General features: G+C 43.5%; 1 protein-coding gene across 2 annotated transcripts in view; it reads right to left on the bottom strand.

Annotated features, from left to right (window-relative positions):
• The window catches only part of SLC6A20 (solute carrier family 6 (proline IMINO transporter), member 20), a 78,865-nt gene extending 63,941 nt beyond the window's left edge, over positions 1-14,924 (bottom strand). Inside the window, exons 1-2 of one of the 2 annotated variants that reach the window (XM_006868820.1) lie at positions 14,803-14,924; positions 14,546-14,699 (exon numbers count right to left, since the gene is read on the bottom strand). In XM_006868820.1, the coding sequence (XP_006868882.1) occupies positions 14,546-14,666 (121 nt within the window). In that variant the 5' untranslated portion in view covers positions 14,667-14,699; positions 14,803-14,924. Of the gene's footprint in view, positions 1-14,545; positions 14,700-14,802 lie in introns of those variants that run through there. The other variant, XM_006868821.1, reaches the window with a different exon arrangement.
• Between the last annotated feature and the right edge of the window lie 5,405 nt (positions 14,925-20,329).

Genomic DNA, 20,329 nt, shown 5'->3' with positions numbered 1-20,329 from the left:
AAAAGGTCTTGTGCAGCAGATTTACCTAATGCAATACATTGTTTAATTTCTTGACTGCTGCTTCCATGAGTGTTGATTGTGAATCCAAGCAAAATGAAGTCTTTGACACCTTCAGTATTTTCTCCGTTTATCATGATGTTATTTACTAGTCCAGTTGTGAGGTCCAGCGGTATGGTACCTCCATACAGCGAAATAGTACTTGTTGTTAGATGCTCTTGAGTGGGTTCCGACTCATAGTGAATGAAACACTGCCTAGTTCTGTCCCATAATTAACAATAGTTTTTATATTTGAGTCCATTGTTGCTGATACTGTGTCAACCCATCTTGTTGGAGATCTTCCTCTTATTGGCTGACCCTCCACTTTACCAAGCATGATGACACTACTTAGCCAATAAAAAAGAACAAACTACAAATACTTGCAACAACATGAATGAATCTCAAAGGCGTTAAGTGTAAGATGCCAGAAACAAAGGTTATATACCACATGATTCCATCTGCAAGGGGGCTTTAAAAAGTTCTTGGTGAAATTCCATTATCTTTTTTCTGTTTTAAAGCTTTTATTGTGAATTGAGTGATAGTTTACATGGGAGAACATCAGTTTTGGACTCATCCTGTTGTGTTTTGTTTCACTGCAATGATTACAATCCCCTCCATGCATCATCATTGAACAGTGTTTGCTTCTATTCCCTGTGTTGTTGTCTTTTATATATGTACACAAAAACACTCAGGAATATATAATTATTTAAATAACCAAAAAGGACACATTCTGCAAGCCAGCCTCCTGTCCACCAGCACACAGTCTAGAGTCCTCAGCTGCTCTATCTCTCCATGTCATCACCTCTGCTTATATTTCTGTTGTCACTGCTTCTCTGGTTAGGGTCCCATGTTCTGCTCATGCTCTTCTCCCTTGATGGTCTTAGGATCCTTTGTTCCTGGAATGTAAGATTAACTACTCCTCCCTTTATGTTATAAAACGTCTACCTTTATGCTGTTGAAGCTGTTATGTGCCATGGAGTCGGTTCCGACTCATAGCGATCCTGTACAGGGTTTCCTAGGCTGTAAATCTTTACGGGAGCAGAAAGCCTCATCTTTCTCCCACGGAATACCTTTATAGTTATGATGATCACAATTAGTCATGATAACAATTACTCAATATTGAATCAAAAGAGTCCTGTACCCAGCTCCTTTCACCAGACCCATCTAGACAAGATGAAAACTATTCAGTGGGGATTCTACCTTCCCCTGCACACTCTGAACCTAAACTCCCTCTAGAAAACTTGTAAGCCAGCCACTTTGTGCCTTTACTGTCCACATCTCCCCATTTTAAGTTGTTAGGTGCCATCGAGTTGGTAGTGAATGTCTAATTTGCCTGTCCATATCAACCTTGTATAAGGAGCTCTAGTAGCGTAGTGGTTACAAATTGGGCTGTGAACCTTAAGGTCAGCAGTTCTAAACTACCAGCTGTTCTGTGGAGAAAGATGAGGCTTTCTGCTCCCGTAAAGATTTACAGCCTCGGACACGCTGTATAGGTTTGCTATGAGTCGGAATTGACTCCACAGCACATAACAACAACAACAACAACAAATTAACCTTGTATACCAAGGGGACAGGCTTGATCCTTGAGGTGAAGACTCCTTCCCTCTTGGTTGATATTTTGAGCTACTACATCCATAAGTATAGGTCAAGTTCATCAAACTGTAGCAAGTTACACATGTTTCCTTTATCAAATTTCTTTATCTTCCTCTAGTCAAGCTCTGGTCATCAAGCCATAGAAGCTAGGTCAAATGTGTACTATCTGCAAGTTTTGACATTCTTGTGCATCTCGCCTCACTTCTTATCAGCTGGACGCTTCACTCTCAGCTCTAGCCCTCCATGGCTAGCTAGGTCAGTATCTATGGGCTCATGAGTTCCCAAGTCTCCCCAGACTTCGGACCAACCAGCCCTTCCTCTTCTCTCTCTCATCTCCAGGTCGACAGGTGTCTAAGGAATGTGGTCAAACTCAGCCCATATCTTCATTACTGACTTTCCCCCACTTCCACTCACATGTAGACCAACATGGTCACCAGCTAGCATATATACCTGCTTATGTGTTCCCTTTGAGTTTCAGTCTTTGAGTGGGGGTTGTCTTAAAGGGACTTGATTGCTTGCCTTGATGACTCCCTGGCAAACAGCTTGCTTGTTCTTAACAATAACAGACTGCCGTTTTTGTTTTATTTTTTTTTCCTGCTGGTCTTTTCTTTCAGGATGTACCTTCTGTTCCTCTAGTCGCTCCTGGCTGGTCTGCATGTTCTTTCAAGTAGGAATGTCCCACCTCAGAAGATTCTGGATGGGGATCAGGATTCCACCTAAGGTCCTATACACTACAAAGGCTCCACAGAAAGCCTACTTCACTGGGCAAGTTCTAGAACCCCTGTTAGGCATTCCTCCATTATCTTCCCCCCCCCCATTATCTTTTAATTCTATGTTTGCATGAACTTTTTGAAACCCTTTCATGTATGACATTCTGGAAAAGTCTGACATATAGGCATAAGTGGTCCTATTATTATTACCAGGGGATTGGGAGTGGGTAGGAGTTGAGTACAAGGGGCAAGAAGATGTTGATTGTTGCAGTGGGATACAATGGTATGCATTTGTCAAAACTCATAGAACCGAACATCAAAAAAAATGATGAGTTTTACTGTATATAAACACAAATCCGTCTTGGAAAGAAGTACATACAGAATGGTCCTTTCAGGTGAGGCTGCTAGACTTTGTCTCCTACTTTGGACATGTTATCAGCACGAACCAATTCCTGAAGGACAATATGCTTGGTAAAGCAGAGGGTCAGCAGAAAAGACGAAGCTCCTCAATGAGATGCACTGACACAGTGGCTGCAACAATAGGTTCAAACTGAGCAATGATTGGGAGGATGGCGCAGGACAGACAGTATTTCTTTCTGTTGTATCTGGTGTTGCTATGAGTTACAACTGACTGGAAGGCACCTAACAAGGATAACAACACACACATCTCAGTAAAAGAAAAACATGTTTTGCAATCAGTTAAAAAAACAAGTCCACTAAACTACCCACTTCCAACTGGATTGTACCCTGTGTCCTTTTAATGTAAACATTCTGTGGCTGGAACAGTGAGGAGACCCTGGTGTGCTTGTTTCATGTGTTCTGATAGGCATATTGTAGCCATCCATTCTTAATTGATATCACACACAAGTAAAATTTTGCTGAAGATAATTTTTAAAATGGTTGTAGCAGTATATTTATAGGGAGCTGCCAGAAATTCAAGCCAGATTCAGAAGAGAATGATTGTCGATGTCAGAAGTATCTAAACTGAAAGCAGAGGATAGCAGAAAGATGTTTATTTGTGCTTTATTGACTACACAAAGGCATCCAACTGTGTGGATCATACTAAACTACTGACAACATTGAGAAGAATGAGAATTCCAGAAAACTTCATAGTGCACATGAGGAACCTCTACATAGACCACGAGGAAGTCGTCTGACTAGAACAAGGGGAAACAGAATGGTTTAAATCCAAAGAAGTGGGTGTTGGTTTTATATCCTTTTACCATATTTATTTAGTGTGGTGAGCAAATAATCTGAGACTCTGGACTATATGAAGAAGAACATGGTGATCAGATTGGCAGACGACTCATTAACAACCTGCAGTATGCAGACGATACAAGTTTACTTGCTGAAAGTGAAAGGATTTGAAGTATTTGCTGATGAAGTTCATAGAATACAATGTTCTGTATGGATTACAACTTGATGTAAAAGAATAAACAAAACTCTCACAATGGGACAAATAAACAACATCATGATAAGTGAAGAAAAGACTGAAGTTGTCAAATATTTAATATTTCTTGGAATCACAGCCAGTACTCCTGGAAGCAGCAGTCAGGAATTCAAATGATGCACTTCATTGGGCAAAGCTGCTGCATGAGACCTTTTAAAAGTGTTGTAGAGCAAAGTCGTCACTTTGAGGACTATGCTGTGCCTACACCAATCATGGTATTTTTAATTGTCTCATATGCATGTGGGAGAGTATGGTGATTCTGTACTTTAAGCACTGGACTGCAGACTACAAGGATGGCGGTACAAGCACATAAGCTGCTGTGTGGGAGAAAGATGAGGTTTTCTGTTCCCACAAATACTTACAGCCTCAGAAACCTATACAGGGTCGCTATGAGTTGGAACTGACTTGACAACACTTAACAGCAACATATGCATGTGAAAGCTGGACAATGAATAAGACCAGAAAAGAATTGATGAATTTCAATTATAGTGTTGATAAAGAATATTGAAAGTACATGGCCTGCCAGAAGAACAAAAACATCTGTGTTGGAAGAAGCACAGTCACTATGCACCTTAGAAGTAAGGACGGTGAGACTTCATCTCATGGACTTTGGACATGTTGTTAGAAGGGACCGGTCAATGGAAAAAGTGGAGGGTCAGTAAAAAAGAAGTCCCCCAACAAACTGGATTGCATACAGTGACTGCAACAATAGACTCAAACATAGCAACAATTGTGAGGATGGCGCAGGACCAGGCAGTGTTTTGTCTGTTGTGCATGGGGTCTTTATAAGCCAAGCCAACTCTACGGCACCTAACAACTACAGCACTCTTTACTGCAACTCCGACCCAGAGGAGTCTATTTCCCCATCCTGAAATCTATGCTATGACCAACAGAATGTGGCAAAAAAAAAAAAGAGTACCATTAGAGACCTGCGGACTCCTGGGTCCAGGGACAAGGACATGGCCACAGAGGACTAGAGCTCAGAGTGAAGCGTCCAGCTAATATGAAGTGAGGGGAGATGCACAAGAATACCCATACTTGCAGGGAGTACCCACCTGACCTAGCTTCAATGGCTGGATGATCAGAATTCTACTAGAGGATGAAAGAAAAGGAAAAAAAAGAGTAATATACTACAATTTGATGAACTTGACCTCTACTTATGGATGTAGTAGCTCAAAAGAGGGAATGAATCTTCACAGTGAGGATCATTCCCACCCCACCCCCGGTACACAGAGTTGACAGGGATGGGCAACTTAGACACTGGCTATCCAAAATGGAGGGGGTGGGGTGGTGCGTAGGCTACAAAGGCATGAAGTGACAGGCTTACAAGTTTTCAAGAGGGAACCTAGTTTCAGAGGTACGGGGGAAGGTAGAAAAAACAACAATAAAGAATCACATATTGCATTTATATGACAATTCTCTTTAGTCTCCTTTAATCTATCTTTGTCTTTCACAAGATTAGCACTTTTGAGAACTATAAACCCATTTTGTTTTGCTTAATAAAACATTATAAATTAAAAAAAAAAAAAAGGGTGTCATTGAGTTCCAGTGGCTAGGCCTTCAGCAGCTTGCAGAGTTCATCTTCACTCTGATATCACCTTGTAAGGAAGCCCATCTAACCTACCGGAGGATAAGAGGCCACGAGGAAGAGAATGGAGGTGCCCCGGCCACCTCTGATCCCCGGTGCCAGGCCTAGGAGGGCAGCTACTTCAGAAGGTTCACCTCCTGACCCAGGCAGCCCTCTGACAATGCAGCCACATGAGGGAGCCCAGGTAAATCCAGCAAAAGAATGGCCCAGCTGATCCACAGAATTCTGAGAAACAATACATCTTTTGTAGTTCTAAGCCACTAAAATTTGTTTCAAACTCACAATACTTCAATGTATATTTCCTAAAAACTAAGGGGGGACAAGTTGCTGCCAAGTCGATTCTGACTCATGGAGACCCCACATGTCTCAGAGCAGAACTGTGCTCCATAGAGTTTACGATGATCATTTTTTTCAGAATTTGATCACCAGGCCAGTCTTCCAAGGATCCTCTGGGTGGACTTGAATCACTAACCATTCAACAGCAGCTGAGTGTGTTAACCTTTGACACTGCTCAGAAACTCTCTTACAGGGCAGTATCAAAACCAGGAAATTAACACTGTCACAGAACAATTCTTTCATCTACAGACCGTCTTCAGATTTGACCAACTGTTCCACTAATGCCCTTTCCCTTCACTCAAATGTAGTTCACAGTCACGCATTGCATTGAGTCTCCCATCTGTTTAATCTCCTTTCATCTGGGACTTGTCCTCAGTCTTTCATGACTTCTACACCGTGGAAAAGTACAGGGCAGTTCCTTTGCAGAACGTCCCTCATATTGCGTTTTGGCAGGCACACCACCAAAGTAACCTCGGGTCCTTCTCAGGAAGCACATGATGTGATTTGTGACATTCTTTTCTATGTCAACTTTGATCACTTGGTTATAAGCTGTGTCTTCTACGATTCTCAGTTTAAAGTTTCTAGTTTTCCTTAAGAAGTTACTAAGGGTCTTGTAGGGAGCTACTCTGTGAGTAGGTAGCATTCCCATTTCTCCTCTGACTTTTGCCCACTGTTTTACTACGCAGTCACGATGCTTGTCTGAAACAATGGTCACTATTGTCGTTGCCAAATGATGATTATTTTCAATCCCATCATTCCTTTAAGTCCTGAAGCTTCAGGGTAAACTTGGTCAAGCAGAAATAGCTCAGAGACAAAAACCATTGTCACCAAGTCCCAGGTAACTCCTGATGATCCCACATGTGTCAGAGTAGAACTCTGCTCCATAGGGTTTTTAATATTGATTTTTCCGAAGCAGTTCACTAGCCTTGAGTGGAGTTGAACCTCCAAACTTTGGGTGCACTCACCATTTACACTGCCAGTGACTCCAGAAATTGATCAGGGTGCACTTGATGAACTTGACCTATACTTGACCTATCCAGGTCTGTGTAACTCTTCCTGTCTGTGAAAGTCTGTGTTATCCTGGACAGATGAGGTGTCTGCAGCCAGAATTGTTCAGAAGGCGAATCCAGCTCTCAGTCTGTGAACCTACACCCCTCAGCCCCTGCATGCATCACATCTCCATGGCACCCCCCTCAATGTGGCTTTCTTGCTGCCACCTGACTTAGCGATTCTTCTTTCTCAGATCCTCTTTTGACTCTCCCCCTTCCCGCTGGGTCAAAACCCTCTTTGGGCTTCTCTTTACACCTAAAATAAACTCCACATTCTCCTGGGTTGCTGGGCCTTGGGGCTTGCTGGCAGAATGCTCTTGCCTTCCTCTCTAAGCTGTTAGCCTCCCCATCCACTGCATCTCACCACCTGTCCTGATAGAACAGATGGCTGCTTTGCTGTTCTTCCGTATGGAACGCACTCTCCCTTCATTCAGTTCTCCACCCAAACGTGGCCACCTTGCAGTGTGTGCCCTAGCTAGAACATTCATTTCTCCACCCAAACAGCCCTTCCCTATGGTCTCTCGCTAGAACAGCAGGTCAGATGCACACGGACTTTTTATGCCACTTGTCTTGCCTTCGGAGCAGGTATCTATGTGAAACCTGCTACAACTGAAGGCGCTTCCTACTATGTTTGCCTTCCCACTCGCATGTAAGCTCTGTTTCTTGCTCTGCTCACAGTGATGCTAGGCAGAGAGCAGGAACACAGAGGACAGTAGTGGAGGGATGCAAGGAGGGAAGAAAGGAAGGAAGGGATCCTTCTGTTTTTTAATGTAGCCTCCACACACATCACCCTCCTACATCGCCCAAAAGTAAGTTGGGATCCCTGTCTCTGGTGCCAACCCCTGTCACACATTGTCTACTGGCTTCTCTCTGCCTGCCCCCACTTAAACAGTTGGCTTCTTGAGGACAAAGGTTGGATCTACCTGACCCACAGTTGAATCTCTAGCTCCTAATACCAGACCTGGCACACAGTGGGGGCTCTATAGCAATGGTTCCAAGGACTGATGACTGAGCAGTCTGAAAAAGTTAATCATGTTGTTATAAATTTTTTAAATATAAAACTAAACTGTGACTATATATCTTTACGTACATTGGACAAGATGTCCATTGGGCAAATCTTTATCAGCCTGTACTTCCCTTACAAAGGATGAGCAATCAGAAGGAAATATTTGGACCTATGGTAATATACTGTAGATTAAAATAAGAGGAGCACTTTAAAGCATCAGAGCAAATTCCCACCTATGAAATAGATTTGCTATGAGAAACAGAAGAATGTTTCAGGTACCTGGTCTCTAAGGATCAAGAGGATACTATGTTCATGGAATAGCTTCGGCTTCAGCTTCAGCTTCAGGAAATGATGAAGAGAAACAATTTAAGAAAAGATCCTATGGAGTTGAAAAAATATGATGGTTGGATTGAAAGCTTACGGAAGCAATAAGTAACATCAAAGCTACAACCTTAAGAAATTACCTTACAGTCCAAAATACAGGGATAAAGAGACAGAAATGAAAAGAACAGAGATGGGTCTAGGAATGCTTTCTGTCTCTGAGAAGTACAAAAGGAAAGAACACTACAGGCCCAGCAGCCGGGACATGTTCAGTAATAGGTTTCTACAAGACATTCATTTTCCTGGATATATACACTGAATGGGCCATTGTTGTTGCTGTTAAGTGCCGTCAAGTCAATTCCGACCCATAGTGACCCTGTATAGGGTTTCCAAGGAGCAGCTGGTGAGCTTGAACCACCGACCTTACAGTTCAAATGACTTTGCAGTCTGACACATCAGTCCACAGCGCCACAAGTCCAAGGTAAAACTGCTGAAAACACAGCTAATACCTAGACATGCTGTTATTGTTTCTCTTAGGTGCCATTGATTTGGTTCCAACTCATCGCGGCCCTATGTATAATAGAATGAAACACTACCTAGTTCTGCCACCTCCTCACAATTGTTATGCTTGAATCCATTGTTGCAGCCACTGTATCAATCCATCATGTTGCGGGTCAGCCTAGTTTTCTCTGACTCTATCTAGACATATTGTTTCTGTTGTGTGCCACAGAATTATTTTGGCACATTTGGACTTTGTCCAAAAAAGAGTCAGTTCTAACTTACAGTGACCCTGTATAGGATTTCCAGGAACAGCTAGTGGGTTTGAACTGCCAGCCTTGTGATTAACAGTCCAATACTTATTTTGCAACAGTCTACCAGGGTCACTATTTAAAAATTCACAAAACATAGAATATTTTATATGCCCATATAATATTTTAGGTATCTAAGACACCTAGAAGTAATAAAAAATAAATTTACCTTCAGAGTTTTCCATACAGAACTAAAAACCTAAAAACAATGAGGAAGTATGTATAGAATTTTGAGTAAAGAAGATTTTGGCTCCTTCGTGTAGGGAAGATTTTCTCAGGCATGCTTTGAAAGTGAACGATTTATTTACTATTCCTAAAAATTTTATTTGCATATGAACTCTTGTCTACCTAATATTGGATCAAAAGAAAGAACTCAAATACAGAATTGGGTTACAAAGGAACTAGTGGTAAACTAATTGAACAGAATTAAATCTAAAAAAATCTTGTTAATATCGTTACAAAATAGCACAGATGAAAAATGCAATTCCTGAATGAGAAGAAGTATAGTATTAATAATAAAATAATCATCACTATTGTCTGAAATCCCACATTATGTCAACAAAAATTAAAAAGCAGAATGGGGATAAGGAAAGGGGTAAGAAGCAAAAGTTTGTTAATTAAAAATTTTTTTATAGGTAACAGATAGCATTTGACTCTTGGAACTGATAATTAAAGAAAACAAGTTAAATTTTTATTAAAAATTAAATTAACTACAAGTAGAATAAAACTAGGAATTACACCTCCTAAATTAATGGAGAATAAAAAGCAAAGAAAATACACACCATGTTGTAAAGAATCAAATAAAATACCAACAAAACAAAAAAGGAGATAGCAAGGGAGTTCAAAACATGATTCCCAAAAAACAAGACACATAATGCAATAATAAATATAAATGGATCAAAATCTTCCACTAACAGATAATGATCCTTTAGGTTATATTGTTGTTGTTAAGTGCTGTTGAGTTTGTTCTGCCTCATAGCGACCCTGGGTAGGGTTTCTGAGGAGCTGCTCGTGAGTTTGAACTGCTGACCTTCAGGTTCCCTTGCCCTTGATGACCAGTCCACCCCATGCATGACAGCCACAACAAACTCTGACCTCCTAGCCGCTGCCCCCACCAAAGTGCACACCCTCTGTGCCTTCTGCACACACACCCTCCTCTCCCTGGAATGCTTTTGTTCCTAAAACCACCTGATGGGTCATGACTCATCTTTGAAGACCTAGATTAAATGCTGTCACTGCAGGAGGCCCTCCTGACCTCTCTTGGGCAAGGAGTCCTTCTTGAGGAATTGCAAAAAGCCCTGTGAACAACCCTCTGTGAAACCCTCTGGGAGGCTTTCATATTTGACCCCTCCCCATGAAGGCTAATCCCTATCTTTGTACAGCCCTCAGCACAGTCCTGGCTTGTAGCAGATACTCAAGGAACATTTAATAAATTACCTAAATCAAGTGCCTACAAGGTTTATATTCCTTATTGTTTCATTCTTCTATGTTCCTTCTGGTTTCCAAAGGATGCAAGATAGTGGTTCTCCATCCTGACTGCATAGAACATTCCTCTGGGGAGTGAGCCACACCTGAGACCAACTGCAGAGCTGTTGTCACACAGTACCTGGGTCCAGGGGTGGGCGGGGATTGACTCGACCAACTCATGAGTGGTCTTTCTTTCTCAGAGCCCTCATTCAGTGACATTATGTTGGTCATCTTTCTCCAAGTCCTCATTCAGTGACATTACGTTGGTAGTCTGAAATCAGCCATGATGGGAGTATTTACACCACAGTAATTGGCAGATGCTACAAATTAGGTCCTTCTCCAAAGTCAGTTGTTAAACATTTGCCAGCATGCCACCCCTTTACTCCTACTTAGCAGCTGGTTGGCCTGAAAGGCAGAAGTGCTCCCCTGACCCTTCATCTAAGTAGCAGCTCTCAAAGTATGGTCCATGGTCATCAGCAGCAGCAGCACGCGGGAGTTAGTTAGACATGTGGAACCTTGCCCTTGTACAGCCTTCTGAACGAGTCTCTGGAGGTGGGGCTCAGCAATGCTCTAAGCAAATTGGGTTAGCAAAGTAAGAGGGGCCCAAAGAGCCCCAGATTTCTCTTTAACTTTCAAATATCGTATTTGTTTGTTGTTAAGTGCCGTTGAGTTGCTTCTGACTCATAGCAACCCTATATAGGGTTTCCAAAGCTGTGGGAGCAGAAAACCTCACTTTTTCCCTGCCAAATATCTAATGTTGTTATTGTTGGTATGTGCTGTTGAGTTAGTTCTGACTCATAGCAACTCTTCATAGGGTTTCCGAGAAGTGACTGCTGGGTTTGAACTGCTGATCTTGTGGTTAGAAGTGCAGATCTTATCCGACAACACCACACCAGAACTAGAGAACATTTAAGAGTAAAAATATCCACATTTCTACCAGCCCCACAACTGTTCTCATTTCTCCACTTTATTCCACTATTTGAACATGTTTATATGAAAATATATTAGAGTCCTGGTGTGGTGCTGTGAGATCAAGCACACTGATCTGCAAGTCCTTAGGATGAACTACTCCTTGGAAACCCTACACAGGGTTGCTATGAGCGGAAACTGACTGGGTGACACTTAACAACAACATCTGAAAATAAAGCTTTGGTGTATTTATTATATGCATTAGGATTTTAGCACATTTGCACCCCCATTTCTTTCTGAACAAGTCTCTGACATGGCTGCCCAAAGCCAAATGACTTTGTCCAAAAAAGATGTTTTGAAGTTCCTTCACCTGCCTTGTCTCTCTTCACAGAGCAGCGGGCCAGTGTACCATAGAGATGTTTAATACCTGGCATGTAATCTTCTGAATTAACATTCCTTGTGCTAGGCCTGGCTGGGAGACCAGGAAGGTAACAAACCTCCCCAGTCAGGGACAGAGGCCCTGGAAAGAAGCACAGGCTCCTAATCCGTTTTATTCTGGGAATTATTTTGGCACATCGGGGCCTCCATGGTTTATGAACAAATTCTTTGTTTGCTAGGGGCTGATGGGCCACCACAGTCCTGTTTAGAAAGAAGTTATACACCCTTCTCGAGCCATACATAGTGTGGTTGCTTTACCCTTTTACCTTCAAGCAAAGAATGTGTTTGTAAACTGCCTGGATTTGGAACAACATCTATCACTTATTAATAGGTGACCCCACTGTATAGGAAAAAGCATGGGAAAATCATTGGAATCCCCACTTAATTCACTGCAGATTTTCATAATAGACCTGCCTCGTTCATTCAATAACTATTTATTGGGTGCGTCCTCTGACCCTGCTGCTTCACCGAGATTGGTCTATTATGAAAATTGTGGGGAGGCAGAGGGACTCCAGAGTTGGGTGCAGGTCTTCCAAGCGCTCATTTGGTCTGAGAAGAAGCAGGGAGAGGCAGGGAGAGCAGCAGTAGAAGGTGACATTGGGTCTGGCCTTGGAGGAGTGGATGGGAGTTCTCCAAGCCAGTAACTGTCTTGTGCAAAGTTGTGAGGTAGAGGAATAAGTAGGTGTTCACAGACAGTTGTTCAGAACAGATGAAGAGGGAGAAAACGGAAGATGAGTGGAAGGAAATGAAGTGGAAACACAGGTCAGGTCAATAGTTGGTCAAGGGCCTCTAGGCCAGGATAAGCTGTTTGGTCTTTATTGTGCAGACACTTATTCACACACCCCCGCCCCACCCGCACCATCATCCGTACTTTTTGTCCATTTACCACCAATCAATCCTTTACCCCTCATCCATCCATCCATCCATCCTTTCTTCTCTTTCTCCATCCATGCAGCCAGCCAGCCTAAATAAACTGTGTGTCACATACAAGATTCCTTCCTGCTTCTTTTTCTGGGATTGGAAGGTTTTAAGGTCTCCCTAGTAACAACTTGATACATATTCTACTTCAGAGCTACTCAGCCCCACCCATGCCCACCTGCAGACTATGCAGGTAATGGTGTTGTTATAAACAAGGACTTAAATGATCATGTGATGAGAGGTTCAGCTGGCCCTATGTTTGGGAAATGTGTACCCAGGACACCATGGTTAGGTGTGCTGAAAACAGAATGAAATGAAAAATCTCAAAGAATTCTTTCCAAATCAGTTAAGAAGCTGTTAGCACATACGGTAGAATGTGCCTATCACATAAGTACAGTGTATTTATACACTTCAAATTAGAAAAAGGAAACAGAGAATTAAAAATTTACTATTTGAAAAAAACAACTTTGTGGATTAACCTTTGTCAAGTTGTTTTTGAGCTATTGTGGGGGTGAAGGGAGAAGGAAGAAGTATTTTTAGTCTTTGTATTTTTAAGTGGGTTCAATTTTATAAATCCATCTTATAAGGTCCCTTAGGATGAAAAAGCCGTTCATGCTGAGTAGAGAGGACATGCGCACATATTTACACACACAGAGAATATGAGATTGCAGACGAAAAGCACCTAGAGACAACTATGTAAACAAGTTGGTGTATTTTCTTCTATTCTTGTTTTCTCTGCTTATTTTAAAACATAATTCAGATATCCATTTTATACAGCTTTGACTCCACCGTCTCGTCACTCCACTTAATATATAATAATATGAGAAAATACTCATATATCATTTTATGGAAACACCATTTTAATGGCTGCAAAGAGCACCATGTGGATGTGAATGTACTATTATTTATTGAACCAATCCCTATAATTGAGGGCTAGGCTGCTTCCAGTATTCTGCTCATATTAAAAGACAACAACTATCCTATCTTCTGTCTGAATCTCTAATGTTTCTTTTAGGTAGAAGTGTAACAATGAGCAATGAACAAAGTAGATTCCCCCACACTCCCTTTCCAATGCTGAGACTTGAATCCCTATGAGGGGACTTCAAAAAAGTTTGTGGAAAAATTCCAATACTTTTCCATTCCATTTCTCCCGGACCTTTTGAAGTCCCCTCTTAATGCCTCAGTGCTTTCCAAAAGGGTACTTGGTCTTCACTGGGCTTTTGGCATGCCATGGAGGTGTTCTCGGCAGTTGTAACAGCAAGGGAGTGTGTGCTGATTTGTAAAACACACACTCACAGTGATTTAACTTTCCTGACTTATGTGGTTTCCAAACCCAAACCAAACTCTTCATATAATCTGTTTAAAGTAATGGTTCGTGATCCTTTAACCTGCGTTTCAAACCCTACTGCCAGAGGGTTAAAGATTCAGATCTGAAAGCTGTATCATAAATTTCTGTTAAACAAGACAACTTACTACACATTTTTTAAATAAAAAACACCTAAGCATAAGATTTATTCACTAGAAGCCAAACTATCTCCACTTGTCTTCCCTCCGAGGTGGCCGCAATGTCCCCTGTGCCTGTGGACCCTCACAGAGTGGTAGCTTGGCCAACAAGTGTGTGGGTAAGGGGGGCTTGGGGAATGGGATGGATTTGGGGAGCGGCCGAAGGTTCCAGGCAAGGACTCTGGATAAGAGTCCCCGCTCTGAAATGAGATGTCCTGGGTGTGAGATCTGGTTCTGTAACTGTGGGCAAATCACTTACGCTCTCCGAGCCTCAGTTTGCTCCTCTGTAAAATGGGACCCAATCCAGTGCGCACCTCCAGATGCTTCAGGACTGACTGACACCGCGCAGGGAAAATGCCCAGCCACCCACGGCTGGTGCCTGCGCCCACAGTTCCGAGGCGCCCGCACTCACCTCCGCCGTACATCTGGCACAGGTAGGGGAAGCGCCACACGTTGCCCAGGCCCACGGCATATGAGATGCAGGCGAACACGAACTGTAGTGGGTTGGCCCAGAGCGGCCGCGTTTTCTCCATGGCCCTGGAGCTCGGGGCGCTTGGCTCGCTCGACTTGCGCTCCGGCGCCGGGCACTGTCAGTGCGCGCTTGCCAGGCGCGCTGTCCCGCCCCGGCTCGGCCTGGGGGTGGCCCAGCGCCTCCGCCGCCTCGGCAGCCGCTCGCCGCTTTTTAATTGCTAATCTTATTAACGGCGCGCCCGTCGGAGGGGCGAGGCTGGTAAATAGATGACGGTCAGCCCCACCCCGCCTGGCCACCGCGGCCTGGAAGGCGCCCGGGATCGCAGGATTCGGGGCGGCGCGCGGGTCCCTCTCCTGCTCGACGTCGGGGCCTTTGTGTGGTGGCGGAACACCTAGGAGTGGCCTCCTTCCCTCTCTTTACTGTACTGGTATGGAGCCCACGTTCCCTCCATTTAGCCTTCATTTATTGAGTACCTACCGTGTACTGGACAGTAGGTGTGAACAACACAAACATCTCTACTCTCCCGGTTGATATTTTAGTAAAGGGAGATAGACAGTAAATGCTTAAATTGGACTGGATGAGATCTCCTATTTTCTACCCTATTTGACCTAAAAAAAAAGAAAAAAAAAAGCCAATTTCACCACCAGCTTCGAGAACAAGACAAAGCAAAAGATGGACGGTGGGTCGGGTCGGGCTGGAGGCGACAGTGAGGTCTTCCTGGAGGAGGAAGCATGATGTTTGCCCAGGGCCCTGGGCTGAGAGGAACCACACTGAGGAGCCCTCTGAGGAGTCCTAACCACTTTGTTTTCCTCCTTCCATTCAATAGGCTTTCTGCTTCTGCAAAGATTTGAAGCCTCGGAAACCCTATACAGGGTCTATAACACCTAACAACAATAGCAACATTCAGCAGTCAGGCGTGGGGTGCTGGTGTGTGCAGGGCCGGAAGTCTGGCTACACGGCGGGTGGGCCAGGAATCGGTTTGAACTAGCGGTATGTGGGAGACTAACGCTCCAATTCCTATCAGATCTTCCGCAAAATGGTTGAGGGTAGTCTCGAATTGTCAAAGACTAGTATTTGACTGGCCTTAAATCCCCGTTCTTCCACTGATTTAGCTATATGACTTTGGAACAGTCACTTAACCCTTCTGAGGCTCAGTTTCCTCATCTGTAGTGTGAATATGCTTACCTCAAACAGCACATGTGCGGACTGCCAACATAACATAGTGTCTGCAACATAAACCCACTGCTACCACGGAGTCAGTTTGACTCCTAGCCAGCCTGTATAGGGGTTCTCAGGCTGTAAATCTTTACCTGAGCACAAAGCCTTATCTTTCTTTCTCTCTTGGAGTGGTTGGTGGTTTTGAACTGCCCACCTTGTAGTTAGCAGTCCAGTGCTTAACTACAGACAACCAGTGATCATCTGACACATTGTTGGTGTTAAGTGCCATCGCGTTGGTTCTGACTCATAGCAACCCTGTATAGATTTTCCGAGTAAGTGCTGGTGAGTTTGAACTGCCAGCCTTGTAGTTCAAACCGACCTTTCAGTCTAGTGCTTATTCTTCAACACCACACCAGGACTTCATATCTCACACCATGTTGTTGATGTTGTCTAGTGCCGTTGAGTCAGTTCTGACACATAGCGACCCTGTATAGAGTTTCTGAGGAGCAGCTGGTGAGCTTGAACCGCTGATCTTTTGGTCCAAACCAACCATGCAGTCGATTGCTTATCCTCCAGCACCATACCAGGACTCCACACATAGTACTCAGTAAAGAAGTCCCCAACGAGCTGAATGAGTTATTAACAATACACTTTGAACAGTGCCTGTCAAATAGTATAAGTTAAGAAAGTGCATATTTAATTATATAAAAATTGAAAAGAAATGAAAATCAGGGTTGCCAGTGGAGATTCTACTTGAAGCTGTTGGCAGAAGGGAAAGGTTGGTATGGCGACGGAAGTGGTACTGTCAGTGGCTGTGGAGTTGGCTCTGACTCATGTGACCTTACATAAAACAAAAGGAAACACTGCCCGTTCCTGTGCATTGGTATGCTTGATTAGTGCAGCTATTGTGCAAGGGGCTCATTTTCCAGCATGACACATTGGACAAAACCCTATTATGATCCATTGGGTTTTCATGGGCTAATTTTAGAAGCAGTTCTCCAACCTTTTTGACTTAGTCTGGAAACTCCACTGAAGCCTGTCCACCATGCTGGTATCCCAGCATCACAAGACAAACTGACAGGTGATGGGCGGGAGGTGTAGTCTCACACAAGCATGCTACCTGTCCCTGTAGTATGTTTCTATCTTCAAAACACAAAGCAGAAGAACAAAGAAAGCTCACAATGAAGAAGGAGAGAACAATGGATATTTGGTACATAGAAAACTTTTAATTTCTTGTTTTGAAGGGGAAAGACTTTGTGTTTGCTACTTTTTTGTGTGTGTATGTGCAAGTTTACATGGGGAGTTAGGTTCCCAGTTAACTTGTTTCCAACTTTCATGCCATGTCAGTGTTTTCAGTATTTTCTTCCTGTTTGTTCTGCTTCCATTGATCTAGCTTCTCTGCCTCTTCCTTCCTTTTTTATCTTTGCTTTCGAGTTAATGCTGACCTTTTGGCCTCCATAGATAATTGTTTAAGGGATGCTTTACTCATGTGTGCTATTGCTGGCTTTATAATCTAATCTCAGGTTTGGTTGAAAGCTGACCTCCTGGAGTGGTGTCAGAAGTTTAAAGAGACCATCTAATCTTTAAACTTCAGGTTCCAGATGTATTTCCATCCTTCTAACCTTCTTTCCAAAGGAAAATTATCATCTCGGTTTCTATCAGCATAGGAAGAGTAGACATTGCCAAACTGTTTTCCAGAGCGGTAGTACAGGTTTACGCTCCTGTCAGAGTTTCGGTTGCTCCATATCCTCATCGACACTTGTCATTCTGTTCAATTTTGCCCAGCCTTGTAGGCGTGTAGTGATAGTTTACTGTGCCTTCTAAGTTTAATTTCCTTGGTGAGTAATAAGCCAGGGATTATTTGAGTGCTAATTGGGCCATCTGGATATCCTCTTTCAGAAGTGCTGGTTCCAGTCCTTTGTTTTTAGTTGGGCTTTCCATTTTCTGCTGTTATATTGCTTGCTGCTTTCAAATCGGCCTCCAATTCCTGGGAACCCCATGCACAATGAAACAGAATACTGCCCAGTCCTGTGCCCTCACCATGAGCGGTTTCACATTGGACCACAGTGATGCACGGGGGCTCCCACTGGCTGATTTTCAGAAGTAGATTGTCAGACCTTTCCTTCTAGTCTGTCTTATTCTGGAAGCTTTCCTGAAACCTGTTCAGCCATGCAAGCCTCCCCAGACAGACATGGAGTGGTTGTATATGAAGCACACGTCTGGAAATGGAACCTGGGTCTCCCCCCACATGGAAGGGAAAATGTGGTCATTGAACCAACACTGTCAGGATATGCAAAGTCCTGATACATAGTTCTTTACATATTCTGGATATGGGCCCTTTGTCATTTTTATATATTGCACATGTCTACACTTAATCTCTCTGTGTTTTTTCTTTAACCATCAGCAGTGTCTTCTGATGAACAGAAATGACTAATTTTAGCAAAGTTCAATTTACCAGTCTTTTTCTTTAGTGTTCTCCTTCAGTATTTTTAATGTCCTGCTTAAGAAATCTCTCCCTTTTCAAGTCCTAAGTCCTGAGAACTTAGATGTGTGGCAAAGGACGTCTCACTGAGTCAAGGATGGGGCAGCCTTTTGCTAAAATGAAGAACTTTTGCTCATCAGAAGACTCTACTGATTTTTTAAAGTTTATTTAAGAAAAACAAAAATATACAGACTGTAAACAGACATTTGCAATCTATAAGAGTGACAGAGGGCCCATATCCAGACATAAACAGAACACCATACCAGCTGTTTCCATGCTGCTAAGGCATTCCGTAGAAGACTTGCTGCTGCCTCCAGCTATCTGCTGGCATGGTCCTGTTCGCACAAGTGAGTTTTCCTAGGGGGAACCTGGCTATGCAGAGACTTTAAGGAGCTGGGCATCTCTGGGGGATACTTAGCACAGTTGCCTGTCATTTGGAGTTTGGTAGTTTGACACAGGCAAAGGACTCTCCTCAACTGTCCACCATTCATGCTGAGACAAACTGGGTGGGGGCTTCAGGCCAAACCAAGAATCACCCACGTAAGGCCAGAACAGTATGAAGAACATGCAAATGGGCAGTCAGACTGAGATCGCCAGGCCTTTCTGAAACGCACTCAGTGGTTCTTGTCTGACAAGACCAACTGCTGGGGCTGCTGGGAGATTCCAGAGAGGACAGGCCTGGGAAAGGTGGGTGAGTATCTACAGGGAGCGGGCCAAGTAAGTGGGGAGCCTGGGGGTGGGCTGACAAACATTGAACTACTGGCCCTCTGAAGAAAAAGAGCTCATCTGTAGCATTTGCTGATTTCTATGATGCAGTAGTTCTAGTGTGATACTGTAGAATAAGCACTTGACTACTAACCACAAGGTCAGTGGTTCAAATTCACCAACTGCTCCTCGGAAACCCTATACAAGGTCGCTGTTAGCCAAAATGGACTCCCTGGCACTTAACAAAAACAACAACATGATGCAAATACACCAGGAGCCCTGCTCTGCTGTGAACTGAAAGGTCAGTGGTTGGACCCCCCACTGCTCCAAGGGAGAAAGATGGCAGTCTGCTTTCATAAACATTGTTGTTGTTAAGTGCTGTCGAGTTAGTTCTGATTCATAGGGACCCTGTGTACAACAGAATAAGCGCTGCTCTGTACTGTACCATCCGTAACCATGACAGCCTTGGAAACCCTCTGTCCTAGAGAGTCGTTGTCCAAATTGTTCAGGGCACTCAACTGCTAATCAAAGGGCTGAAAGTTTGAGTCCACCCAGAAGCTCCTCTTATGACAGGCGTGGCAATCTACTTCTGTGAAATAAGCTATAGAAAACCCCACAAAGCAGCCGTCAGCTCCAGCATCCATGGGGGTCACTATGAGGTGGGATCAACTCAACTGTCCCGGGTAATGTTGTAAATACTCTTACCAGGGCCAATCCGAAGCGATCAATGTGATGTAACCGAACTCAGAGGGGAGGAGAGACACTCAGTAGCACGCTGTTATATAGTATTTCCACCAAAAAGATCCAATAGGCACAACTCACCTCAAGGACACAGTTAATAGTTGTCGTGAAGTGCCATGGAGTCGATTCCAACTCAGAGTGATTCCAACTCATAGGGTTTCCAAAGAGTGACTGATGAGTTTGAACCACTGACCTTTTAGCTCAAACTGACCTTGTGGTCCAGTGCTTATACTCCAGCATGGCACCAGTAAAGTGTATTAAATAAAGTGATGTATTGAGTAATTACTACCTCTGATTTTAATCATTTATTTAATTGTAAGTTAATACAAGAGGGCAGTGTTTCATTCTGCTGTACATAGAGTTGCTATGAGTCGGAATCGACTCCATGGCACCTAGCAGCAAGTTTATATAATTGAATTTTTGATGTCTGTGTTTTACAGCTGACTCACAAATTCTCGTGGACTCTCATAAGCTTGTAGGAGCCAGTTCCGGCACACCGCGGGCGGGCTGCAGCTGGGCCGCACCTTTGAATGACAGGGCGGGGGCTCCGGCCAGTTCGGTTCTCAGCAGGGTCCAGTGCCCAAGAATAGCAGTGTTCAGCTGAGCTAAGCCCCATCCTGAGTGTGCTGTGGGGGCCC

The sequence above is a fragment of the Chrysochloris asiatica genome, unplaced genomic scaffold (assembly GCF_000296735.1).
Source record: "Chrysochloris asiatica unplaced genomic scaffold, ChrAsi1.0 scaffold00124, whole genome shotgun sequence".
In the NCBI taxonomy this organism is placed as follows: domain Eukaryota; kingdom Metazoa; phylum Chordata; class Mammalia; order Afrosoricida; family Chrysochloridae; genus Chrysochloris; species Chrysochloris asiatica.
This window is presented reverse-complemented; position numbering and strand designations above follow the sequence as displayed.